Source organism: Stegodyphus dumicola, chromosome 5 (assembly GCF_044657685.1).
Source record: "Stegodyphus dumicola isolate Sdum_Otavi_A_Nest chromosome 5, ASM4465768v1".
NCBI classification, from domain to species: domain Eukaryota; kingdom Metazoa; phylum Arthropoda; class Arachnida; order Araneae; family Eresidae; genus Stegodyphus; species Stegodyphus dumicola.
The window spans coordinates 121,693,901-121,716,234 of NC_140772.1; the positions used below are offsets into that span (position 1 = coordinate 121,693,901).

The following is a 22,334-nucleotide window of genomic DNA, read 5'->3' on the forward strand; positions in this document are numbered from 1 at the left end:
AGTTGCCTCCAAACCTAACTCTCCAATCATTCAATTCGTGTTTCGTCATTCATGCAGGCAAGGGTAAAAGTCAAAACCGAAAGTAAAAAGTGAAGAATGTCCAAAAAGAAATACCAATAAAGTTTTACCCTTAGAAATTAGCATTTAAGAATTAAAGTTTTAAAAGGAAAATACTAATGAAGTCTTTTGAGAAACAAACAAGTAAAGTCAAATATTTAATTAAAATTTTTTTAAAAAATTAAATTAAAAAAAACTAATTTTTTATAAAAAATAATCTAGAAACTAATGTATTTTAGAAACCCTTGTCTATAGAAACCTCCCCGACACGAATATGCATATCAATAAAAAGAAACTAAAAAAGAACTAAACATAATCCATATAAACCAATAAGAAACATAAAGAACTAATTTACAATTTTTAAAAAACAAATATATACTTAAAAATATAATTTCATATCTAGAAAATACTTAAATACTACATAAAAATTTTTTAAAAATACTTAAAGCAAGTAAATAGTAAGTTTTAATCTCAATTATAGCCCGAATTGACTGAAGATTTTAATCTTCTAATTTTCCATACTTTAGCCAGTATTTAGTTAAGTTTTGATATACCAGTTAAAATCAAGTTCATTAAACTTTCAGTATTTTCTTTCTTTAAATTTAACTTCTTTAAGGAATTTTTCGGAAATTACTGGGAATTTTTTAGAGGGTTTTTAAAGACTTCGTTTCAAAAAAATTTTGGGAAATTTTTTGAAGCTTCAAATTTTGCTTTAAAACTTTCATTTTAAAACATTTCATTTTTACTTAATTACTTTAATTATTTTCCTTGCAATTTTTACACAATTTTTCAACAGAACACACATTTCACATTACAAACAGTTTACATTTATTAATTCACAATACCACTTAACTCTATTTTACTTCAAGCAAACTTACCTCTCTTGATTGGCTTAACTCCCTAAATAATTTATCGTTAAAATTAAAACTTGAATTATATACCTTTAGGATTTTTAATTTTTTTCTAAATATATTTTTTTTAATATTAATGTATGCAAAAAATTTTTAATATAACAAAGATAGCAGCTTGGCACTCAATTTTACCTACATAAACGACATCTATATAATTAATTTGAAGAACACACTTCTCTTTAAAAACACTTTTGCAGACCCCCAACGCTCATTTAGTAGGTAAGTTAGAATTAAAACTTACTATTTACTTGCTTTAAGTATTTTTTAAAATTTTTTATGTAGCATTTAAGTATTTTCTAGATATGAAATTATATTTTTAAGTATATATTTGTTTTTTAAAAATTGTAAATTAGTTCTTTATGTTTCTTATTGGTTTATATTATATGGATTATGTCTAGTTCTTTTTTAGTTTCTTTTTATTGATATGCATATTCGTGTCGGGGAGGTTTCTGTAGATAAGGGTTTCTAAAAAACATTAGTTTCTAGATTATTTTTTATAAAAAATTAGTTTTTTTAAATTTAATTTTTTTTTAAAAGTTTAATTAAATATTTGACTTTACTTGTTTGTTTCTCAAAAGACTTCATTAGTATTTTCCTTTTAAAACTTTAATTCTTAAATGCTAATTTCTAAGGGTAAAACTTTATTGGTATTTCTTTTTGGACATTCTTCACTTTTTACTTTTGGTTTTGACTTTTACCCTTGCCTGCATGAATGACGAAACACGAATTGAATGATTGGAGAGTTAGGTTTGGAGGCAACTTCCCCTTGATAAGTCTGTCTCCTGCCTGCTCAACAGTCATTCACTTATGCATTTTTTAAAAAAATTGTATGGATTAATTTTAATTTGCTAAATTAGTGAATTTATTTTCATGGATTAGTGAAATTAGTGAATTTATTTTGCACTTGATTTGCTTATGCTTCTGAATTTAAATGATATTGTAGATTAGTTCGAGAATTAAATCTTTTATATGTTTACACATTTTTTAAATATATATATTTTTTAAAATTTTTTTGGCTTTAAATTTGCTTTTTTACTTTTATAAGTGTTTGTTAAAATTTAAATTTAAATTTCATTCCTTGCAGCAATGGCGCAAAGAATTTTTTAATTAAATTTGTATTTAAATTTATTTAAATTAAATTTATTTAATTAAATTCAATTTATTCTTATAAATCTATGTAAATATATATCCACTCTGTTACTCAGTTCAGTGAGCTCAGTTTCTTTATTCTTACATGTTTGTAAGTTGTGCATTTTTAGCTTTAAAAATGATTGAATTATATTGGTCTTGTCTTCCGGTTAAGATTTTTATGCCTTTAGTAAATCTGCATTTAATATTTGTGGAGTTACCAACAATTTAAAAGTTGTTTAAGTGCAGCTAAGCCTAATGAATTTGGGATGGCCGACATGTTTGTTTACATTTCAAACTTGGCAAAATAGCGGATTTTTTGCCAATCTAGAGAAACTAAGCTTAACAAAAAATTAACAACAAAGATAACAACAAAGATAACGTCTTCTTTTATTATTGCGAAATAAATCATGCTTAATCCATTCTGGAATTTATTCGTGAAAATAAATGTTTCAGATTTACTTCGTAATTTTTAATATAGATATTTTGACTTTTTATGTGTTTTTGCCTTGTCGCGAAGTGAGAACTGAATTAACTGAAAGAAAAATACTGAACGTCTCTGAAAAACTGTTTCTTTTTTGTTTTGTTTGCTTAATTTCTTTTATACATCGTTTTAGATTTATTATAGTATTTGAATAGAACATGTGGCAACGATTAGATAATTCTTAAGATGATATAAATTTTGTGTATTCTGAGTTAAAAAATTAATGAAATGTAACGCTGTTAAGTGACCAAGGACCAGAGTGTTGATACCAGGTGAACAAATATAGTGAATTTTAAAGAGTGGATTTATTCTATTGTGGATTTAATTCAATCCAATAAGTTTAAATGAAATGAAAAAAAAAAAAATTGCGTATAATTTAATATTTCTTGCAAGGAAGTCATGTGGTGTACACATCAGATTTTTTTAAGTCTAATAAATTGCTTGCAAGAAGTCTAATAAATTGCTCCGTTTATTCTTACACAAAAACTGAAAGTTCCCATATACATGCGTCATACAACATACTTTATTATTAGCCCACTAAATTTGCTACTGACGTACGCGTTATGTGTTTGGTAATTTAGCGCTGACGTCAAATATAAGAGTTGCTTACAATGTTACTCGACCCTGTCTTTAACAGACTTTTTTCGAAAGAAAAGAAAATTTATCTTCTTATTTTTATATTGTGTACGTAAGCACGAACACAAAACAATCTAGTTTATCCCCGTATACAAAAGTACAGTGTAAGATACTTTGAACTAAAGCTGATAAATAATAGAATATCATTTTTGTATAAGGAGTCATGAAATATGGAATTCGAAATGTTTTTACTGCTGGCGACATCTATTGTCCGATAGTGTCATTAGAACTTGTCTTCCTCTAGCTTTTTGTCAAGAATTTTCGTAATCATTTCTATCGCCAATAAATGATTTTCAAAGTAAAATTTTAATACATTAATATTAATTAATTTATAATTTAATTAATTATTAATATTAATTAACTTATGCATCTAAAAATGAATAATATTTAAAAACGTTTCACGGCCATTAAATTAAACTTAGATGTAAACTGCTATTGTTATGAGGTGCTTTACATTTCACTGTATTAACAATAGAACCATTGTTTTAAAAAATTGTTGAGAACTTTTTTATGACGAATTAAACTTTTTTTATAATCCTAATATTTTTATACAATGTTAATGTTCATTAAATGTTACAGTTACCAATTCCATGTGTATTTTTAAGAAAAAGTCGAGAAACGTATATATTTCAAGCATACTGACTGAACTCAAAAATATAACAATTTAAATCTCAGAATGCTTTATAGCTTCTATCTGAAAAAAATACTGTATATTGTGGGCACGTGCTCAAAGTTTAAATGATCTTCTGCTTCAAGCAAATTTCTTACTTTTTTCATGCATTGGATTCACGCTTATTCATTTCTAAGAAAATGAGTTAATGCAATAAAGGAAAATTTAATACCATTCTAAGCGAGGTACACATTTCAGAAAAAATTAAAGATAAGCGGTATTATAAGAATGAAATATAAATTTTAAAAATTAATTAGCAGAAAGTAGTGAACTAGATGCATAAAAATATATAAAAAATACAGAAAACTATATGTATTTATTTACTTAGTTTTTAAATGGCAAATATCTGGATTAGTGATTTCACCTGGGGAACGAAGAAATTGTCCAAAATCTCATCCCTAACTTAAATAACAATAACTTCAAATAATCGCCATTAACCACGTTGCTAAAATTTCTAGAACATCTCCGGTGATTTATTTGCGATCAGGCATTAAAGAAATGCAAAATTAAACATAAATAAGAAGTTAGAATGGTATAAATTTATAACAGATAGATAAATAAAACTTTATTTCAAGAAAAAAAATGGGCTGCTGTTTCTTCTTTAAAATTGAATGTCTAATGTTCAAATAAGCTTACTATTTCTTTTAACTCTATTTTAATGAACTATTCTAATTTTCAGTAACGAAATATCATGTAATTATGTAATAAGGAAATCCATAGAATCGCTTTCATTTATAAATATAAAACTGTGAGTCTCGTTTAAGTTTTAACCAGTTATTTTAAATTAATGAACTTTCCTATCCATCTTATTTAAATTTCCGGGCTAGAATGTAAATTTCTAACTCGTACGATATCAAAGGCGTAGCTAGGGTTTTCAGCGCCCGGAGACAACTGAAGATTTTGCGTCTCTTTCCCCTGTGCCAAGAACGGAAAAATTTCATTCTAAAATTTCGTAACATCAATTTGGCGCCCCCTGAATGCTGCGCCCGGGGACAGATGTCCCGCCTAGCCCCACCCTAGCTACGCCACTGTACGATAGTCAAATGAGGTAGAAAGAAAAGGTAGGTTTTAGAAGATAGAATAAAAACGTATTCTGCCTGAAGGACACGCTGCTAAATTAATTCTATTGCGAGTAGTATTATGCGGCGTTGCGTTATTCTCTCCATTAAGCTTGTTACGCCAATGTTCGCCCAGAACCAGATTGCGGGTTATTCTAATTTTGCAACCCTTAGGCTAACTATTTTCTTAGTTTTAATTAATTCATTATCTTTAAGCTATAAGTGTTGTTTTTGTAAGCACGAGTGGTGCCGTCTGTTAACTTTATTTGTTTGATTTTTATTTGATTTAAAAGAGTCCTTTACACTCTTTCTCTATCTCTAATATGTACGTACAATGCATAGTGATAATTCATTTTGGTACGTACAATGCATAGTGATAATTCACACATCGTTTTATGCTTGGACAGGAAACGAAATGCTATGCCGCTATTAATAACATAATGATAAGTAACTAAATATTTTTTTTAGTATCTAACAAAAAATTATTTTATTAATTCTTTAATACTATTCTTAAAATTTACGGAAAAATAATGCAGTTTGCTCTACATGCATTTAAACATGCTGAGGAAAACCTTTCTAGTATATTCCGGCTGCATCTAGAAGAAATTCGATCTGCGAGAACTTCAAAATGAGCTTGTGAAATGTGTTAATAATAATAATTATTATAGTGTTTTGGGAAACGAGTTCCAGGAGTAGATGCTCTTTTACCTGCAAACTTTTGTTTACCGTATTTCTTTTAAAGATTATGCATGACACATATATTTTCATTTTTTTTAAGTTTCTTACTTACTCATTTTTAAAGTTTATTTTAATTTATTAAACGCAGTGAAAGAAAACCTCTTCGACATGTTTATTGTTTTCATTTCACGGATTTTGCATCTTGACAAGACAGGAGGGAAGTATTTGCTGAAAGCCGTGTGGGCAAGCGATACATTGGAGTAAATGTACAGTTATATCTTGAATAACTAAGTCTTGTCTTTATTTAATTAGTAAGTACACGAGTTTCATGAGGTGTTAATGTGCAATGAAATAATATTATAACAATTCGTTTTTTAAGCATTTTCCTTTGCCATTTTAAATATGCAGCATTATGCTGTATAGTTTTCAAATTTTTAGATCTAATTCTTAGACTACAAGGCCAATCGTAACTGCTTATTTAAAACTGCTTCAGGTATTAAACTGAAATCTGGATACCAAGATCAGATTGCAATTTAAACTGAAACCTGAACATCAAGATCAGATTGCAATTTAGATTTAACTTTATATTTTTATTTATTCTTTTTCTTAAATTTGAATGACAGATAGTTTGAGGGGTCAGACTATAACCGAAACGTTTGCTGCAATACTTTTATTGCATTTAGTTGTTATATATTCATAACTTCTTTTTGTTTTATTCAATATTAACCCATTATCTATCTATTCATTTATTTGCCTTCCTGACCGGCCTTATATTGTACTTCTGCAGACATAATTTTAGAAACTAAAACCTGTTTCTAAAATGGTATAAGACATAACGACGAAAAAAAAAAAAAAGAAACGAACGAAATAGCAAAATAAGTGAAAAAATCTGATGTGTGCACCACATGACTTCTGAAGAATAAAATGACGTCTTCTATATACATGACAAACATTTATTTTAACTATGAAGACGTTGAACAGCAGAGTAGAAACATAATATTACACAGACAGCGCTTTGCACTTCTCTCTTACATGCAATACTCACCATTGACTTTTGGCTAACTCCATACTAAGTATAAGTATTACGCAGCAGAGAACTTGCTTATCATGCGCATGCGCTAGGGGAATCGACGGCGGTTGCCAACAACTTCCTTGTACGGAATATTAAATTATACCCATTTTTTCTTGCATTTCATTTAAACTTATTGGATTGAATTAAATCTACTTCGTCGACAGCGCATAAACCACAATAGAATAAATGCACTCTTTAAAATTCACTATATTCGTTCACCATAGCGACACTCTGGTCCTAGATTCATTTAACAGCGTTACATTTCATTAATTTTTTAACTCAGAATGCACAAAATTTATATCATCTTAAGAATTATCTAATCGTTGCCGCATGTTCTATTCAAATACTATAATAAATCTAAAACGATGTGTAAAAGAAATTATTCAAAGAACAACAAAAAAAAATTAAAAAATAAATAAAAAATAAAAAAAGATTCAGTTTTTCACAGACGATTCAGTATTTCTCATACAATTCATTCAGTTCTCACTTCGCGACAAGGCAAAAATACATTAAAACTCAAGATGTCTGTATTGAAAATTATGAAGTAAATCTTAAACACTTATTTCCTCGAATAAATTCCAGAATGGATTAAGCGTGATTTTATTCACAAAAATAAAAGAAGGCGTTATCTTTGTTACTGCGAAGCTTACTTTCTCTAGATTGGCAACAAATCCACTATTCTGCTGTTTCAAACGTAAGCAATGGCCGCCATGGAAAAAATTATTAGGCTTAGCGGCACTTAAACAATTTTTAAATTGCTGATAATTCTAAAAATATTGCATACAGATTTATCAAAGGCATAAAAACCTTAACCGGAAGAGAAGAACAACATAATTCAATCATTTTTTTGGCTGTCAATGAATGAACGGTTGTCGCTACAGCGCATCTGATCTGTGCAACTGACAGGATATTTAAGAGGAGAAATTACTATTCCAGGTCATAAATTCTTCTCGAATTTCATTCCGTGTACTCTGGTAGACAGTAACTATGCCTCGCATACAAGTGCGCGAATGCTATGCGTAGATGTCAAAATTTGAGAGAGGTCGTGTAGAACCATGGCCGCACACAGCGTCAAGAAGGAAGCGGTAGGACTGGAGAAACGACAGAACGTGAAGAGGCGAGCAATCGTCAGAGCGGCATTCACAGCCCCAGTTGCTTCATTATCATCCATTGCACGTGCAATTAGTGCTTCAGTGACCGTAAGGACCATTCATAGATGGCTCACAGAAAAGGGGCTGAGGTAACGGCGCCCCTTGCGCTGACTGCCATTTACCTTTATACAACATCAAGCCCGTTTGCAGTGGTGTCGGGCTCATTCGCACTGGAATGTCACTGACTGGAGTAGAATAGTCTTCAGTGATGAGTCCCACTTTGTACTGAGCCCCGATGACTAGCGAAGGCGAGTCTGGAGACGCCCCGGACAGCGGTGTGATACCAGCCTGACTGCCTTCCGGCAGACAGGCCGACAACCAGGAGTGATAGTCTGGGGTGTCATCTCATTTCATAGTAGGATCCCTTTGGTTGCCATCCGTAGCAACCTTAGAACACAGCGGTTCGTCGACGAAGTTCTAAGGCTCGTTGTGTTGCCCTTCATGTCACGCCACCCTGGGCTTACAGTTCAGCAAGATAATGCCCGTCCCCACACTGCATTACTTCTTTCCTTAGTGCTTGCCGAACATTACCTTGGCCAGCAAGGTCGCCGGATCTCTCTCCTATTGAGCACGTTTGGAGCATTATGAGCACGATCCTCCATCCAGCTCGGGATGTTGACGATCTAATGCGCCAGTAGGACAGAATTTGGCCCGATATCCCTCAGGAGGACATCCGCAACCTCTATCAATCGATGCCAAGTCGAATAACTGCTTGCATAAGGCCTAGAGGTGGACAAACGCGTTACTGACTTTTTCACTTTGCGAAGCTCTATCACTTCAATAAATCATCCAATTTTTCTCAAACTGTAATCATTTGTTTTTCTGCACATGTACATCACTTTTACCGATTTTCGTCCAATTCGAATAACTCTTTCTTGGTGAGTCTTTTTTTTTTTTTTTTTTTTTTTTTTGTGTGTGTGTGTGTGTGTGTGTGTGTGTGTGGGTCTAAAAGTGTATATATACATATATTTATATATTTTTGGTGTCCCCGATTGCAACCAAAATACAAGGTGCACATCTACATGTTATAGCAGTCCTATATACAAAATTTCAACGCTCTGAAGCTACTCGTTTTTGAGCTATGCGAGATACATACGTATGTACGCACAGACGTCACAAAAAATTCTCTTTAGAATTCATTTTAAATTAGTTTTACAATTTTTTGGGGGAAAAGAGTCCTTTATCGTGTCCTTAGGTACAGATGTCATGCAAAACATCGTTAAATTGCATTCGATAGCGGTGAAAATGGATATTTGCGTTGAAATATGATGCCTGAAACTTTTTGCGATCACAATACTTCCTTTTTACTTCGTACAAGGAAATAAAAACGAAAAGCAAAATAAATTGGTAGCCTACTGTTTTCAGTTAGATAAGCAGGGCTTAATTTCTAAAATTAGAAGTGACAGGAGCTCTATGGAAGACCGTCAGCAAAGAAGAACAAAAGTAAATAAATAAATAAAATGACTATTAAAAATCATTAATATTTAAAAAATTAAATAGTTCATTATTACGAAAGTAATTATTATTTAATTTATTTTAATAATTAGTATTTATCAATTATTATTTAATTAATGATTATTATTTAATTAAATAAAATTAATTAATTATTACTATTAAAATAGGTAAATAATTAAATAATTTTATAAATAAATAAATCTGCTACGTAAACGCCGGAGCCTTCTTATTTAGGGCTCCGGTGCGCTCTGACTAGAATTATGATTTATCCCAAAAACTAAGAAGTACCGGCGCAATTTAAGCTCTGTAGATAAAAATAAAGAATTAAATTTATTCTAGCAGTTTGCCATGCGTTAGATGTACCGAAAGCTCTGAGTTGAGTATTATGTTTCACACAGTTTAGGAAAGATTAAGAATTTTAAATCTGAAATTGTATCTACCGTTTCATTTACAAATTTGAAGCCGCTTTCAGGGGCTTTTAGTAGTCAAAGCTCTGGCGCCATCTGTTGCTTAAAATGTTTACAAAACTAATAGCATTAATAATACTAAGGTTTATGAGACGCGTTTAACAAGTTTTCACTCATAAAATTCAAAGTTATGGTGCCATTTGGTGTCTAATATTTTAACTAATTTATAAAACTATAAAATATGTAGAGAGAAAAAACAAATTCTAATTTCTGTTACTTTATAAGGTATAATTTTTATTTTCCCTACAGCTAGACATCAGTGTGGTAAGCCAATTCATCGAAGATCAAAAATCATTGGTGGTGAAAATGCCGAAAAAGGAGAATTTCCTTTTCTAGTAAGTTAGAAATTTAAAGATTGTAAAAACATTTTTGCTTATTATGTTTTCCTAATCAATGACAGCAATAAGAATTAAATAAACCTTTTCTGAATCTCTTCTGGAAACATTAAACTAAATTCTTTGCCGTATGTAAAACTATGATTAAAAAATTTACATTTCCAAAAACTGCTGACAATTTTTAATACAATATTTAAACATCATGAGAGTACTATAGTTTCTTTTTAAAATGCTGAACCAAGATCCTAAACAAAACACGCGTACCGAGCTATCACTTTCTTTTACAACTAACATCATTTTAAGGCGGCATTTTGAAGTCTTTCAAAAATAAAAAATTCAGTGTTTCTGATGGACGCCCCATTGCTAATTATTAAACCTAACTTCGAAGCATACTACTCGGAATTTCAAAAGTATACGTTCTTATAAAAATTCCAAATGATTCTTATTGTCGCCTGTCTTATGATAGCACATTTATTTAAATTTACGAAGTTCTTTCGCAATGTTTAACGTTTTCCTTTATGTGATATTTGAAGAAGTCTCACTTTAAAATATTTTGCTTGCCAGAAGTATGAGCAAATATTTATACAAGTATTTCTTAAAAAAAAATCTGAAAGTTTTCAGATTTCAACGGTCGACCAAAAGGGTTTGGTAAGGTTTCCTACGCTCTCGCTGCGCTCGCAGTCAACCAGGCTGCTGTTACACTAACTCCTACTAATCCTCCCCCCCCCCTCTTTAGCTTTATTAACCAGCATCATTTTCTTCGATTTACGCCACATACAATTCAACACCAAAATTACAAAAATTTTAAAAGCAGCATAGCAGTATACGATTAGAATTTCGGATGCAGCGTTAAGTGTTGGCAGATATTTTTCTATTCCCCCCCCCAATTTTCTATTTTTTTTTTTTTTTTTTTTTTTTTTCTTTTCTCAGTTCATCGCATCTGTGTTCTAACTAACTAACTATATCAATGTTCTTACTAAAAGATGGCCTTACAAAACTCTTTTTTTTTAATTTTTATTATCAACATTTTGTGTGTTTTCTTTATTTATTAAATACCACGTTCTTGGCGCTTACGCCACATGACATTCCATTAAACAGCAAAGTCACAAAATATTTAAAAACAGCATATCTTTAGAATTTCTGACAAACAGTCTCGCCCGCTGGAGAAAAAAAAAGTTTTTTTTTTCTACACAGTGCACAGTGTTGTCACTAATTGCTTTGTAATCGTTGAATTAGTTAATCAAAAATTCGATAAATTTTTAAAAAATATTGAATAGATAATAAAATAAATTCAAAGTTCAAGCTTCCAGATGCCCATGTTCGGAGGGTGGAGGACTACTTTATTCAAAACTTGATGGCTCTAGGGACCGTTCACTATGCGAGAAACATACATACATTCATGTAAATTGTCATTATTTAATTTCTTTAATACAGGGCGATAATATTTGGTGGCAACAATTTGAAAAGTGATACACCGTTACACCGTTTAAAGTGATTCAGCGTAAACTGGTGTTTCGAGACTAATATAATAAAGTTCCTTACGGGCTAATAAACATTTTGAATTAACATATCAAGGGATTTTACTTCAGGGAAAAAAAAAAAGAAAAAGAAAGAAATATGTGAATACATGAACAAAGAGAAAAAGCGATTTAGATTTAATGTAATAATAATTTAGATTTAATGTAATAATAATTTAGATTTAATGTAATAATACATTTAATGTAATAGTAATTTAGATTTAATGTAATAATACATTTAATGTAATAATAATACATTAAATGTATAAGATAATATAGATCTATAGATAATATAGATCTATAGATAATATAGATATATTGTAATAATTATTTAATATTGAACGCCTCTATGCTTGTTAAATATTAAGCATTTAACATTTTAGCATTTTCAAGTTAACTTATTTTGCAGTTTATTTTTTAATTCAAAAACTTCAATAATATTTCATGTCTTAAACAAATAAGGAAAAAAATCTTAATTGCTGAAAGTATTTTTTTATTATTATTTATATTTTAATTTGGACCTTTACATTAAGAAACTTTGGATGGAATTACATCGTTAAGGTAAATTGGTAAGAAAATTAATGTGCTTCCGAATATTCTGTGTAAGACAAATCCTTATTAATGAAAGGAAATTCGAAGTATTTAAATAATTTTTTCACAATTCAATATTAACTGATTTTGAAATTTATGTTATTAATCGTAATTTTTTTTAAATTTCATTAAACTAATTAATTCAGAATTTAAGTTTGCATTTTGACTTTCCAGTATTAAAATTTTTTTTATTCTTATTACTTTATTTCTTATTTTTAAAGTAAACTTTCTAGTATTCTTATTTTCAAAGAAAAGCATCTTATCTACAATTAGTAATCTTGTCAAATATACATTGATCAACAAACTTGCAATTTTGTAGGGCATAAATTTACCACAGTGTACAAGTAAGAAAATACGAAAAACTGAAATGTTCACTGCAAATAAACGACACGAGTTGTCAACAATTTGCACATAATGTTTCCTTTTGTTGCCTTTCTTAATGTAGATTTTAAAAAATATCTGATGTGGACACCACATGTTTTTCTTATACAGCCTATTAAATTATACACATTTTTGCTGCATTTCGTTTAAACTTATTTCTTCGAATTTGATTAGAGATATATTTCTCATTCAATCAATTCAGTTCTCACTTCGGGGCGGCATTTTTTTTTTTTTTTTTTTTTTCGTGAAACAATATTTTACGGGGGGTTAGTCGGGTGTATATTCGAGGCAGGCGAAGAATAATTAGATACCAAGTTTCCATATGGAATTAAATTAACAAGAAAAGAGCTCTTACTCTAGTTTAAAGTATTCAAAGAAACCACCACGTGATTTCTACATGCTTTTGTTAGAACTTTCCTATTCCGTCGAAACTTTTGAATGCAAATTATGAATATCAAACAAATTATGATTACGGTGGCATTAATAAGAAAGAATTCCTAGTGAAGAAAGAAGTATTTCAGAATTTGATTTCCGTTGTTGCTTTGGAAAATCGAATGGGAACGTGGAAGCTCAGTTCATTTGAATTTTTGTAATTTATTTAAAAATAGAATTCCAGAACAAAGTTCCAGATATTGTAATGCTAGTCCGAACTTTCTTTTCGGTTCCTGTAACTGTTGTTAACTGTGAGAAGAATTTTCTAAATAAAATTTATTTAAGAAGTTTTTAAGAACTACAAATGTATATTTTGCCTTTCTCTCTTACTGCTATCTACATAACAGCAAAATCAAAATGTCGTTGATGAGTTTGCGAACAACAACACAAGCAAAATAATAATATAATTTTTAAAATGTTGAACTTAAAGTTTTTCTTCAGAAATAGATGCAAAGTTTTCATTTGCTTCCCTACATTTAGTTTCAACACTTTTTTTTTTTTTTTTTAAGTTATTTGTGTGCATATCAAAAGGGGCGACAAATTTAGGGACCGCTCCAGGTAGCAAACTCAGCAACAGCCCCTACTCTGCTGTGTATCATCTGATGATCTTGCATCAGAAGAGAACAGTACATTCCTGTTCCGTCAGAATTGAGGGAAACGTTAGTAATAATCAATTTGCTATTTAAATATATATAGTATAGTTTCCCAGTTCTTTCTGGTAGAGTTACTAAAAACCCGTGATTCCTGGTACGCATTCATATCCCAATACATAGGTTCGATTAGCTAATTAGACAAAAGAGGGAAATATTACCTGTCTAAAAAAAAGAGTAATTTCACGGAGGACTTTTTGTACGAAGGATATATAGAGGACTTTCTGAATGAAACTTGCTCTTATTCGAGAAGCGTCTAGATAAAAACATATTAAAAGCATATAAAGTAAGCATTTTCTGCTGTAGGCAGGACTGGCGATAGACTTTTTGCTGCCCAGTGCAAACGCCGCAAATCCAAAATTCTGCCACCTGATGCAGGCGGCACTATCAGTCCTGGCTACAGGGAATCGAATTCAAATCAAAATTATCATAATGTTACGCAGCTTTTACAAATGAATTTCTCGTGAACTATCTAACAATGAAACTGATACTTCGGAGAAATATTTGAGCATTTAAAATACCTCAGAATACGTGTGAAGATTGTAATTTGGAGGAAAATAACTACGAAGAGCGTTTCAAACCCAAGTTCTCCGAGAATCATACAAATTATAAAACAGGTACGCAAATATGAAACCTCTACATAGATTATTAAACGCCTATGCTTTTCAATAAAAATCAATAATGATTTTTTTAAACCTATGAATTTTGACAAATATCTGCTAAGTTCTGGTGCTCAACGTGCCAAGAGAATAAACTAGACACTATAAATGCAGCAGAATTATGAATTCACAAAATTAATAATTAAAAAAATTTGTAACTGTTAACTCTGTAATGCGGCAGTTACAGAAAAATGTGCTCTTAACGGGTTTATAACCAATGCAGAATAAATTTAAACCATCGAAAAGCCCTTTATAGAACTGGCAATTTATGCAAATAAATTAACAATTATTTTAATTAAAAAATTTTTGAACAATACCTTTTTCGATGATTTTTAGCCAGATACATTTTTAAATACTATAGCAATTCAGTAATGAATTATTGAGTCCTAAGTAAATTTTCCTTTTATTGCAGATTTGTTCACCGACAAACCACTCTATTATACAGAAATTTAAAACCGTAGAGATATTCTAGGCAGAATAATATTTAACAGTTAATATGAAAAACACTAATAAATAGTAGGATAAAATTTTGATTTTAATACAATCAGTCTTCCTTTTAAATTATTAAAAAAAAAGGAAAATATAGAGCCTCCCCCCTAAAAAAAGTAAAATGTCCATAGTTAAATCATTCTAAAGTTACTCTTCCCAAAATTAATAGTTATCAAATGATTTCTCTATAACGCATATGATGGATACGTACATAATGACAAAGGGGAAAATCAAAACATTTATATGCAATAATATCAAAACCGAAACTTTTATTAATAATTAATGGTAATAAGGCGATGTGCGAAATTAAACAATTTCAATATTTCTTTACATAATACAGCAAGATACTATTCTCTTTTTAATGCTTCCTTTGCTGTCTGGGTGCTTGCATTGTTTTATTGTATTTTATTACTATATAAAGTTTAAAGCAAGAGGACCTGCAAGTCACTGATGCTAATTATGGAAAAAGAAATCATAAGCTCTTGTATCTGATCTACTTCACATTACCGAAATTTTATCCACATTATGTATATTCAATCTAATAAACTGAGTATTTGTAGTCATCGATTTACCTCTCTTCATCGATTCATCTACCCTTCGTATTTATAAAAGGATAATATATATTAACTTCTAAATTATAAGAATAAAATCTTTCAAGAGCTTTATTATAATCAAACTGAGAACATCAAATTTCACTCATAAATATTTAATGGATACAGTTCTTAATAACCGTACGGTTTTAAAAATATTAGTAATGGTGTGCAGCCTTTTAATAATAATAATAATAACGATAATAATAAATTTTCAATAATGATATGAGGTTTTTAATAAATGTCAGTAAAATAAAAATTTTAGAGGATATTTTCTTTTGCACCTCATTTTGTTTTTATCCACTAATTAGATTCCCAAATAGGAAGACTGCAGGTGGAAAAAAAAATCGTTTTCAAACAACTTATTGTTTTCAACGTCTATATTGAAATCTTTATTGGCATTAATACTGTTTATTTAAATATTTATTTATTAAAATCTTTGAATTGAAACTGCTAATGTCTACTATTCTAAGAATTTTACTAAAGAATAAATATAAATTCTAAGAATTTTACCTTGGTTAAGAGCATTTCCACGTAATTATGTTCATATGGGGAGTGTTTTAAAAAAAGTGCCTTATTATATTATATAAAAGAAAAATGTAAAAAGAAGTATGGATTTTTTTTTACCACGTACCTTGTTAAATAAATATTCGGCAAAAAATATTCCGTTGATTACACGTCAGACGTTTTTAGCAAAATAGTACCTCCCCGGCGGGGAATCGAACCCCGGTCTCCCGCGTGACAGGCGGGGATACTGACCACTATACTACCGAGGACTCGATATTCTTTGCCTAAAAACTGGAAGTGTAGATAAAGTACACGAAAGCAATTTTTTCACTCTTTCGACTGTTACAGAAAGATAAATATTGTGCTTCTGTGCGCAATATAAGTTGACTACAAACGTGCAATACATTTCTAAGGTTATTATTTTAAATCACAGCACTCTAATTAGTATAGTAGTTCATAGTAATAGCTTTTAATTTCCAACAAAATAATAATAATTCAGAAAAAATTCAAAATAATTCAGGAAAATTCCCTGTGTGGGTTGCAACAATTATCAGGGTTACCATATTCTGGCGCATGTAAGCTCACTTCCGATGTAAACAAATCCGCAATTTCGCCAAGTGCCGGTTATGGAAACAAAATTTAGCCTATTATAAATAGGCTAAATTTTAAACGAAACAAAAGTTTGGAAATACGTTTCGTATGTTATCAGAGGAAATAAGAAACAATACCTTAGGATAATACGAATAATACAATTAATATATAAATATTTTATTATTTTTTTCCTTCTTTAATAATTTAATTTATCGTTAGCGTTCAGGGGCGTAGCTAGAGGGGGGCAAGGGGAGGCATCTGTCCCCGGGCGCAGAACCCAAGGCGCGCCAAACTGATGTTACGACATTTTAGAATTAAATATTTTCCATCCTTGGCAAGCAGTAGGGGGCGCGAAATCTTCAGTTGTCCCTGGGCGCTGAAAACCCTAGCTACGACTCTGGTTAGCGTAATTACCGTCTTTTATAATTGCGACTTCTAACTGTAAGAGAAATAATCCTACTTGGTGGCTTTTTTTTTGACAAAGATTCGTCATACGTCAGTTGACCAAGATTTTAACGGTAGCCCCAAATGGTTTGTTAAGATTTTTTACGCTCTCACTCAACATTTTTTTTTGTCTTTTTAGCTTTATCAGGCATCATTTTCTCGGCACTTACGACATGTATAGTTAAACAGCAAAACTACAAAAATTTTGAAAGCAGTATAGCAGTATACGTTTAGAATTCCCGATGCAGCTTTTAGTGTTGGCATACAATTTTCAGTTCTTTTCATTTCATCACATCAATGTTCAATTTCCTTATTAAGATGGCTGTACAAACCTTATTTATTTGTTTATTTATTTTTGTCTTTTTATTAAAGTTTTGTGTGTTTACTTTGTTTATTAAATAACCCCTTCTCGGCGCTTACGCCACATTAAATTCGATTCAACAGCAAAATCACAAATTATCTAAAAATAGCATATCTTCAGAACTTCTGATAGACTGTCTCACGCGCTGGAAATAAAACGTTTTATTCCGTACAGTGTTGCCACTGCTCGCTTTGAAATAGCTAGTTTGTAGTCAAAATTTCGTTAACGTTTTATAAAATATAAAATAGATAATAAAACAAATACGAAATTCAAAAGTCAGGCTTCCAAGTGCCCATGATCGGGCGGAGGACTAGGTTATTCAAAATTTTATGGCTCTAGGTACTGTTGATTTTTCACAATATGAGAAACATGTATAGATTCATGCAGATTCTTCGTTATTTAATTTCTTTAAACATAATACAGAACAATAATGCTTTGGTGGTAACAATTTGAAAAGTGATCAACAATTGAAACTTTGTAGCTTTGCTATTATTTAATAACACATTATTAACTATAACTATTCTATAAGATAGTCTCACGATCATTTATGCCTAATAGAAGTCGCTTTTATTTAGAATTGTATGTAGTTATGTGGATTAAAATTATTTTTTCAAATATTGTACGACAGAACTATTAATCTAACCTTCTTACCATTGGCCAAAAACTTCCGAGTGATGAAATCCAGAAGTCTCTTACCCCTCATTTCAAATAATATCATTCGGGAGGGTTTTCGATAGGCAGTCTCTCTTTAAAAAAAAAAATATTATATTAAAAATGATCATGTTTTCTTAGTGATTCGAATATGAACTCAACAGCATGGTGAATACGACATACACCCTCTACTAACGACCATATTATTTGCACTATACGTGGAGCATTTAAATAACGACAAAAAACTGAATGTCTTGAATTTCTACTAAATGTCTTTACGGCCCTCAAAATAAATCTCTTTACTAACCTTAAAACTGGATGTCTTTACTGTCCTTAAAATAATTTTTTTCTCTTAACTAAATTGAAGATCTGTAAAAAATTATTTTGTAATTTCAATAGGTTTCTTTAAGAGGTCCCGAAGAACCTGGGGCAATTCAAGTACTTCACAAATGCGGTGCAGTTTTACTTAATAAAAGATGGTTACTCACTGCTGCACACTGCGTGTTTGAGTAAGTATTTTAACCATGTTTTAATTTTAAATGTGTATTGAGAGTAAAAATCACATCACACAAGGTATCTATATGCTGCTGGTTATGTAATATTCTAAATTAAATACAGTTGCACTAGTTTGAGGTTACTACCTTTAATTTAAGACTAGTTTAAGACCACTTCCTTCACATTGTTTCACAAATTTAAGGCAATTGCCTTCACGGTAACAAGCGATGGACTCACTGTCTAACTACATTTCTCAGTGAACGACGCTAGGTATGTCCCGAAATAACGTTTTTAATACCTTGATGCAAGGGCGCGGCAAGCTGTTTCGGTTACAAATAACCTAAGGAGAACTAAGTTCATCTCTTAAGGGATCGGAAAAACTTAGAAGAAAAATCTTTCGTCTCTAAAGTGCCATTCACACTAGGGTTTATATGAGCTAATAAAGGGCCGTTCCCACTGGAGTTTATCTGAGCTAACGGACACAGATGACGTAGCCGACCCATCGCACAAGAAATATCGTAAATTCCCAAAATGACTCTAAAACGCAATTAACTTTTTTGCACTGCTGTCAGATCTTGCTGCGCCTGTGTACACATTTTATTACGTTATTCATCATAAAATGGTTGTATAAGCATATCATTCTCACATTTTTTTTTTTTTTTTTTTTTTGTTCTGTTGCCAGAATCCAAAGTTCAATGAAACAACTGCACGTAGAAATATCGTGACTGATGTCACTAGCAACACTGTCTATCTAGAGACCTGAACAAAGCTACTTTAACAATTGACTTCTCTAACTTTCAGGCCTTATTTATAAGGTGTTGCATCGGTTTTGGAAACTTATGGAGAAAATCTTACTACGGCTTCGAAAATGCAATTTTTCAAATATTCAGAAAGTACTAAGTTAGCAAGAATTCGCCAAATGTCGACAAGATCCATCAGGAGCATTTTTGCTCATATTTTGCGATCTAGTTGACTATTTTTACAATTTAAATGTTGTTGGACTCAGAAATGAAAGATGTACAATGCCATATAAAATATAAACTCTCATATGGAAAATATGTGAACACAAATTAAATTACTTACAATATAAACCTTAAAACTATTACCTTAAAATCATAAATTACTTTAAAAAATAAACTAATGACATAATATTACAGCAATGTAATCAAAATGATTTAAGTATTTCCAGAAATTTACAACAACATACAATATATATATATATATATGTAATTAATCTTAGGAGATAATATAATCAATATTATTTAGTAAATAAATTATATATATATATATATATATATATGTAATATATTATGTAATAAAATTTTGGAGTAAGATGCAACGGATTGATGATGGTTCTCTGCATTATACCTCGGAGAGATGACACTCGAAGGAAAGACCTGTAGACGGACGTAGCCGAACTAAACACAAACTTTATTGCTGGACAAGAACTAATTATCGAGACTATATTTCTCATTACATATGATCATGAGCGCAATACGCACACCCCAATTTTATATAGAGTATCACATTTTAAATAATGGCCTAGTTAGCAGCACGACAATGCACAGCAAAATGAAACAGCATCCAAGCGCCAACAGAGCTACAAGCTAAATGCGCATTTATACAATATGGCAGTCTGTTAAGAGAAAGTTCTCGGTTTCAATTAGAAAAGTTTCAGTTCTCAAAGTTACGTCATCAACGATGCGCAGGCCATACAAGATAGATTGATGTAGAAGTGACGCAATCCACAGAAGTTATCATGATTTTTAGAACAGAGAGGTAAAATTAAAGCGTTACCGTTAGTTCAAATTATAATTTTCATTTACATATTTTTATATTATATACTAGCAGCTTCGCTGCCAGCCTTCGTCTAGCTTTTAAATGTACTTGGAAAATGGCTGAAGGGAACACCAAACTGTTAAATTTAAAAACTGCGTAGAATTTTACTCTGCAGAACAACTTTATAAAAAAAAAAAAAAAAAGTTATTACGTATAACAAAATTACAATGAAGTACGCAATATCCCTTAATACAAACGTTAATTATCCTAATAAATAAAGTAACCAACTTCCCTTTGCAAAATCTTAACTCAAATGCTATAAAGGAGGTTAAGAACTTTGTTTCCTAAAAAAATCACTCAAAACTTTTCAATATCTTAAAGACAGTGAAATGACCAATAAATCACATAAAAGAATACAAAAAACAAAAAATTCTCAAAAGCAAAGTGTAATTAATGATAGTTTATCTTATATTATCAAGAGAAAAAAATTACAATGAAATAAGCTATAACCTTAATACAAATATTAATTATCCTAATAAAAAATTAACCAACTTTCCGTTGAAGAAAAAAAATCATGTAAAACTTTTCAATATCTTACAAATTGTGAAATAAGCAAAAAATAACATGAAAAAAACTCAAAAAACAATAAATTCCGCGCAGAATTTTACTCTGCAGAACAAACTTTATCAAAAAAAATCAATAAAAATGTATTATATATATAAAAAAATGACAATGAAATATGCCAATCTCTTAAAAACAGTGACATAAGAAATACGATGAAAAATTGTTGCCAAACCCATATTTCTAAAAGAATGAAACTATTCAAAATGATGCGATCTCATCAAAAATCTATCAACAAGAATAAGAGGAAAATTGTTGCCAAAATCACATTTTTAAAGATGTGAGATGTGAGAAGTGTACTCGGAAGCTTCATTTAAAAAATTTTTTAAACATACAAAATATTATCATTTTTCCAAATTTCTTTTTGTAAAAGCAGTCGCAAGGATGAAAGTTTAACGTGTCCAAAAATCAAAGAAAAATAAACAGTACATTTTTAAAAATAAACTTTTTAGAAAAAAATCCCGTTGAAAAGGTTTTAAGGTCACTTTGTTAAATAAATTCGTATTTAATCGATTTATTGAAACACGAAATTTATTTTAAGTTCGTAAAATAGCTAAGTGCCTACGTTTCATGGCGATGTAAAAATGGAGTGTATAGAGTAAAATCTCGCTTTCCTATAGCCCATTATGTCTCAAAATGACGCGATCTCGTCACAAAACATAAAATAAAAGAAAATTCGAATTCGAATTTCGAAAAAAAAAATCGCCTACTATTAGTTTACTCGCAGCGCGAAAAAGAAAGACACACACATTGACACACAAACAGATTCTTTCTTTTATTATATGTAGAGACATACAGAAAGGGACAAGATCCAAATTTAAGATCTACTTAGATTGTGCACATAAAGGTAATATTTTCGAATCTATCCTACTGTAGCATTGCTTGCAATTAGCTTCTGAAAGGACAGGGCAATGAAACTTAAAATATTTTTCATCATAGGTACAGAAAGTCGTACTTGCCTTTTTTGAAAGCTCGTCTTGGAGAATATGATGTATCCACAAATGCAGGAAATCACCAAGAAATTGGAGTTGAGAGCCTTGTCACGCATCCGCAGTACCAGGAGCCTTATCGCCAAAGCAATGACATTGCCTTACTGAGACTGAAGAAAGATGCCGTTTTTAACGAGAATGTGTGGCCTGCCTGTCTTCCATCTCCAGGCACAGATGTTACAGGAATGAATGCAACTGTAGCTGGATGGGGTCAGACGTCCATGCTACCAAACGGTGAGTCCTAATAACCCACAGCAAAATAAGAATATTAAAGCAATTTTAATTCTTACAATCCTAGAAAAAGCATTGTTATTAACAAAAATCGTACGAACGAGGAGAGAAAGAATATATTAAACCTAATAATCCTTTTTATTAAACACAGTCCTCCTGTTCCTACTGACATTTAAATTTCATCATTTGTTTCCGAAAAGTATGGTTTTGACAGTACCCGCAGCCTATTAAACTCACATGTTAATAAAATGAGC

The 22,334-nt window shown here is 30.6% G+C and overlaps 1 protein-coding gene and 1 non-coding gene across 2 annotated transcripts in view; one reads left to right on the forward strand and one right to left on the reverse strand.

Moving 5' to 3' along the window:
• LOC118189481 (trypsin-1-like) overlaps nucleotides 1–22,334 on the forward strand; it is a 64,958-nt gene that overhangs the window by 36,505 nt on the left and 6,119 nt on the right. Inside the window, exons 2-4 of the mRNA XM_085816355.1 lie at nucleotides 10,017–10,102; nucleotides 18,365–18,474; nucleotides 21,800–22,083. Of these exons, the coding sequence (XP_085672481.1) occupies nucleotides 10,017–10,102; nucleotides 18,365–18,474; nucleotides 21,800–22,083 (480 nt within the window). The remainder of the gene's footprint in view (nucleotides 1–10,016; nucleotides 10,103–18,364; nucleotides 18,475–21,799; nucleotides 22,084–22,334) is intronic.
• On the reverse strand, nucleotides 16,116–16,187 carry TRNAD-GUC (transfer RNA aspartic acid (anticodon GUC)). Its single transcript has one exon. It is a non-coding gene; the product is annotated as a tRNA-Asp (tRNA).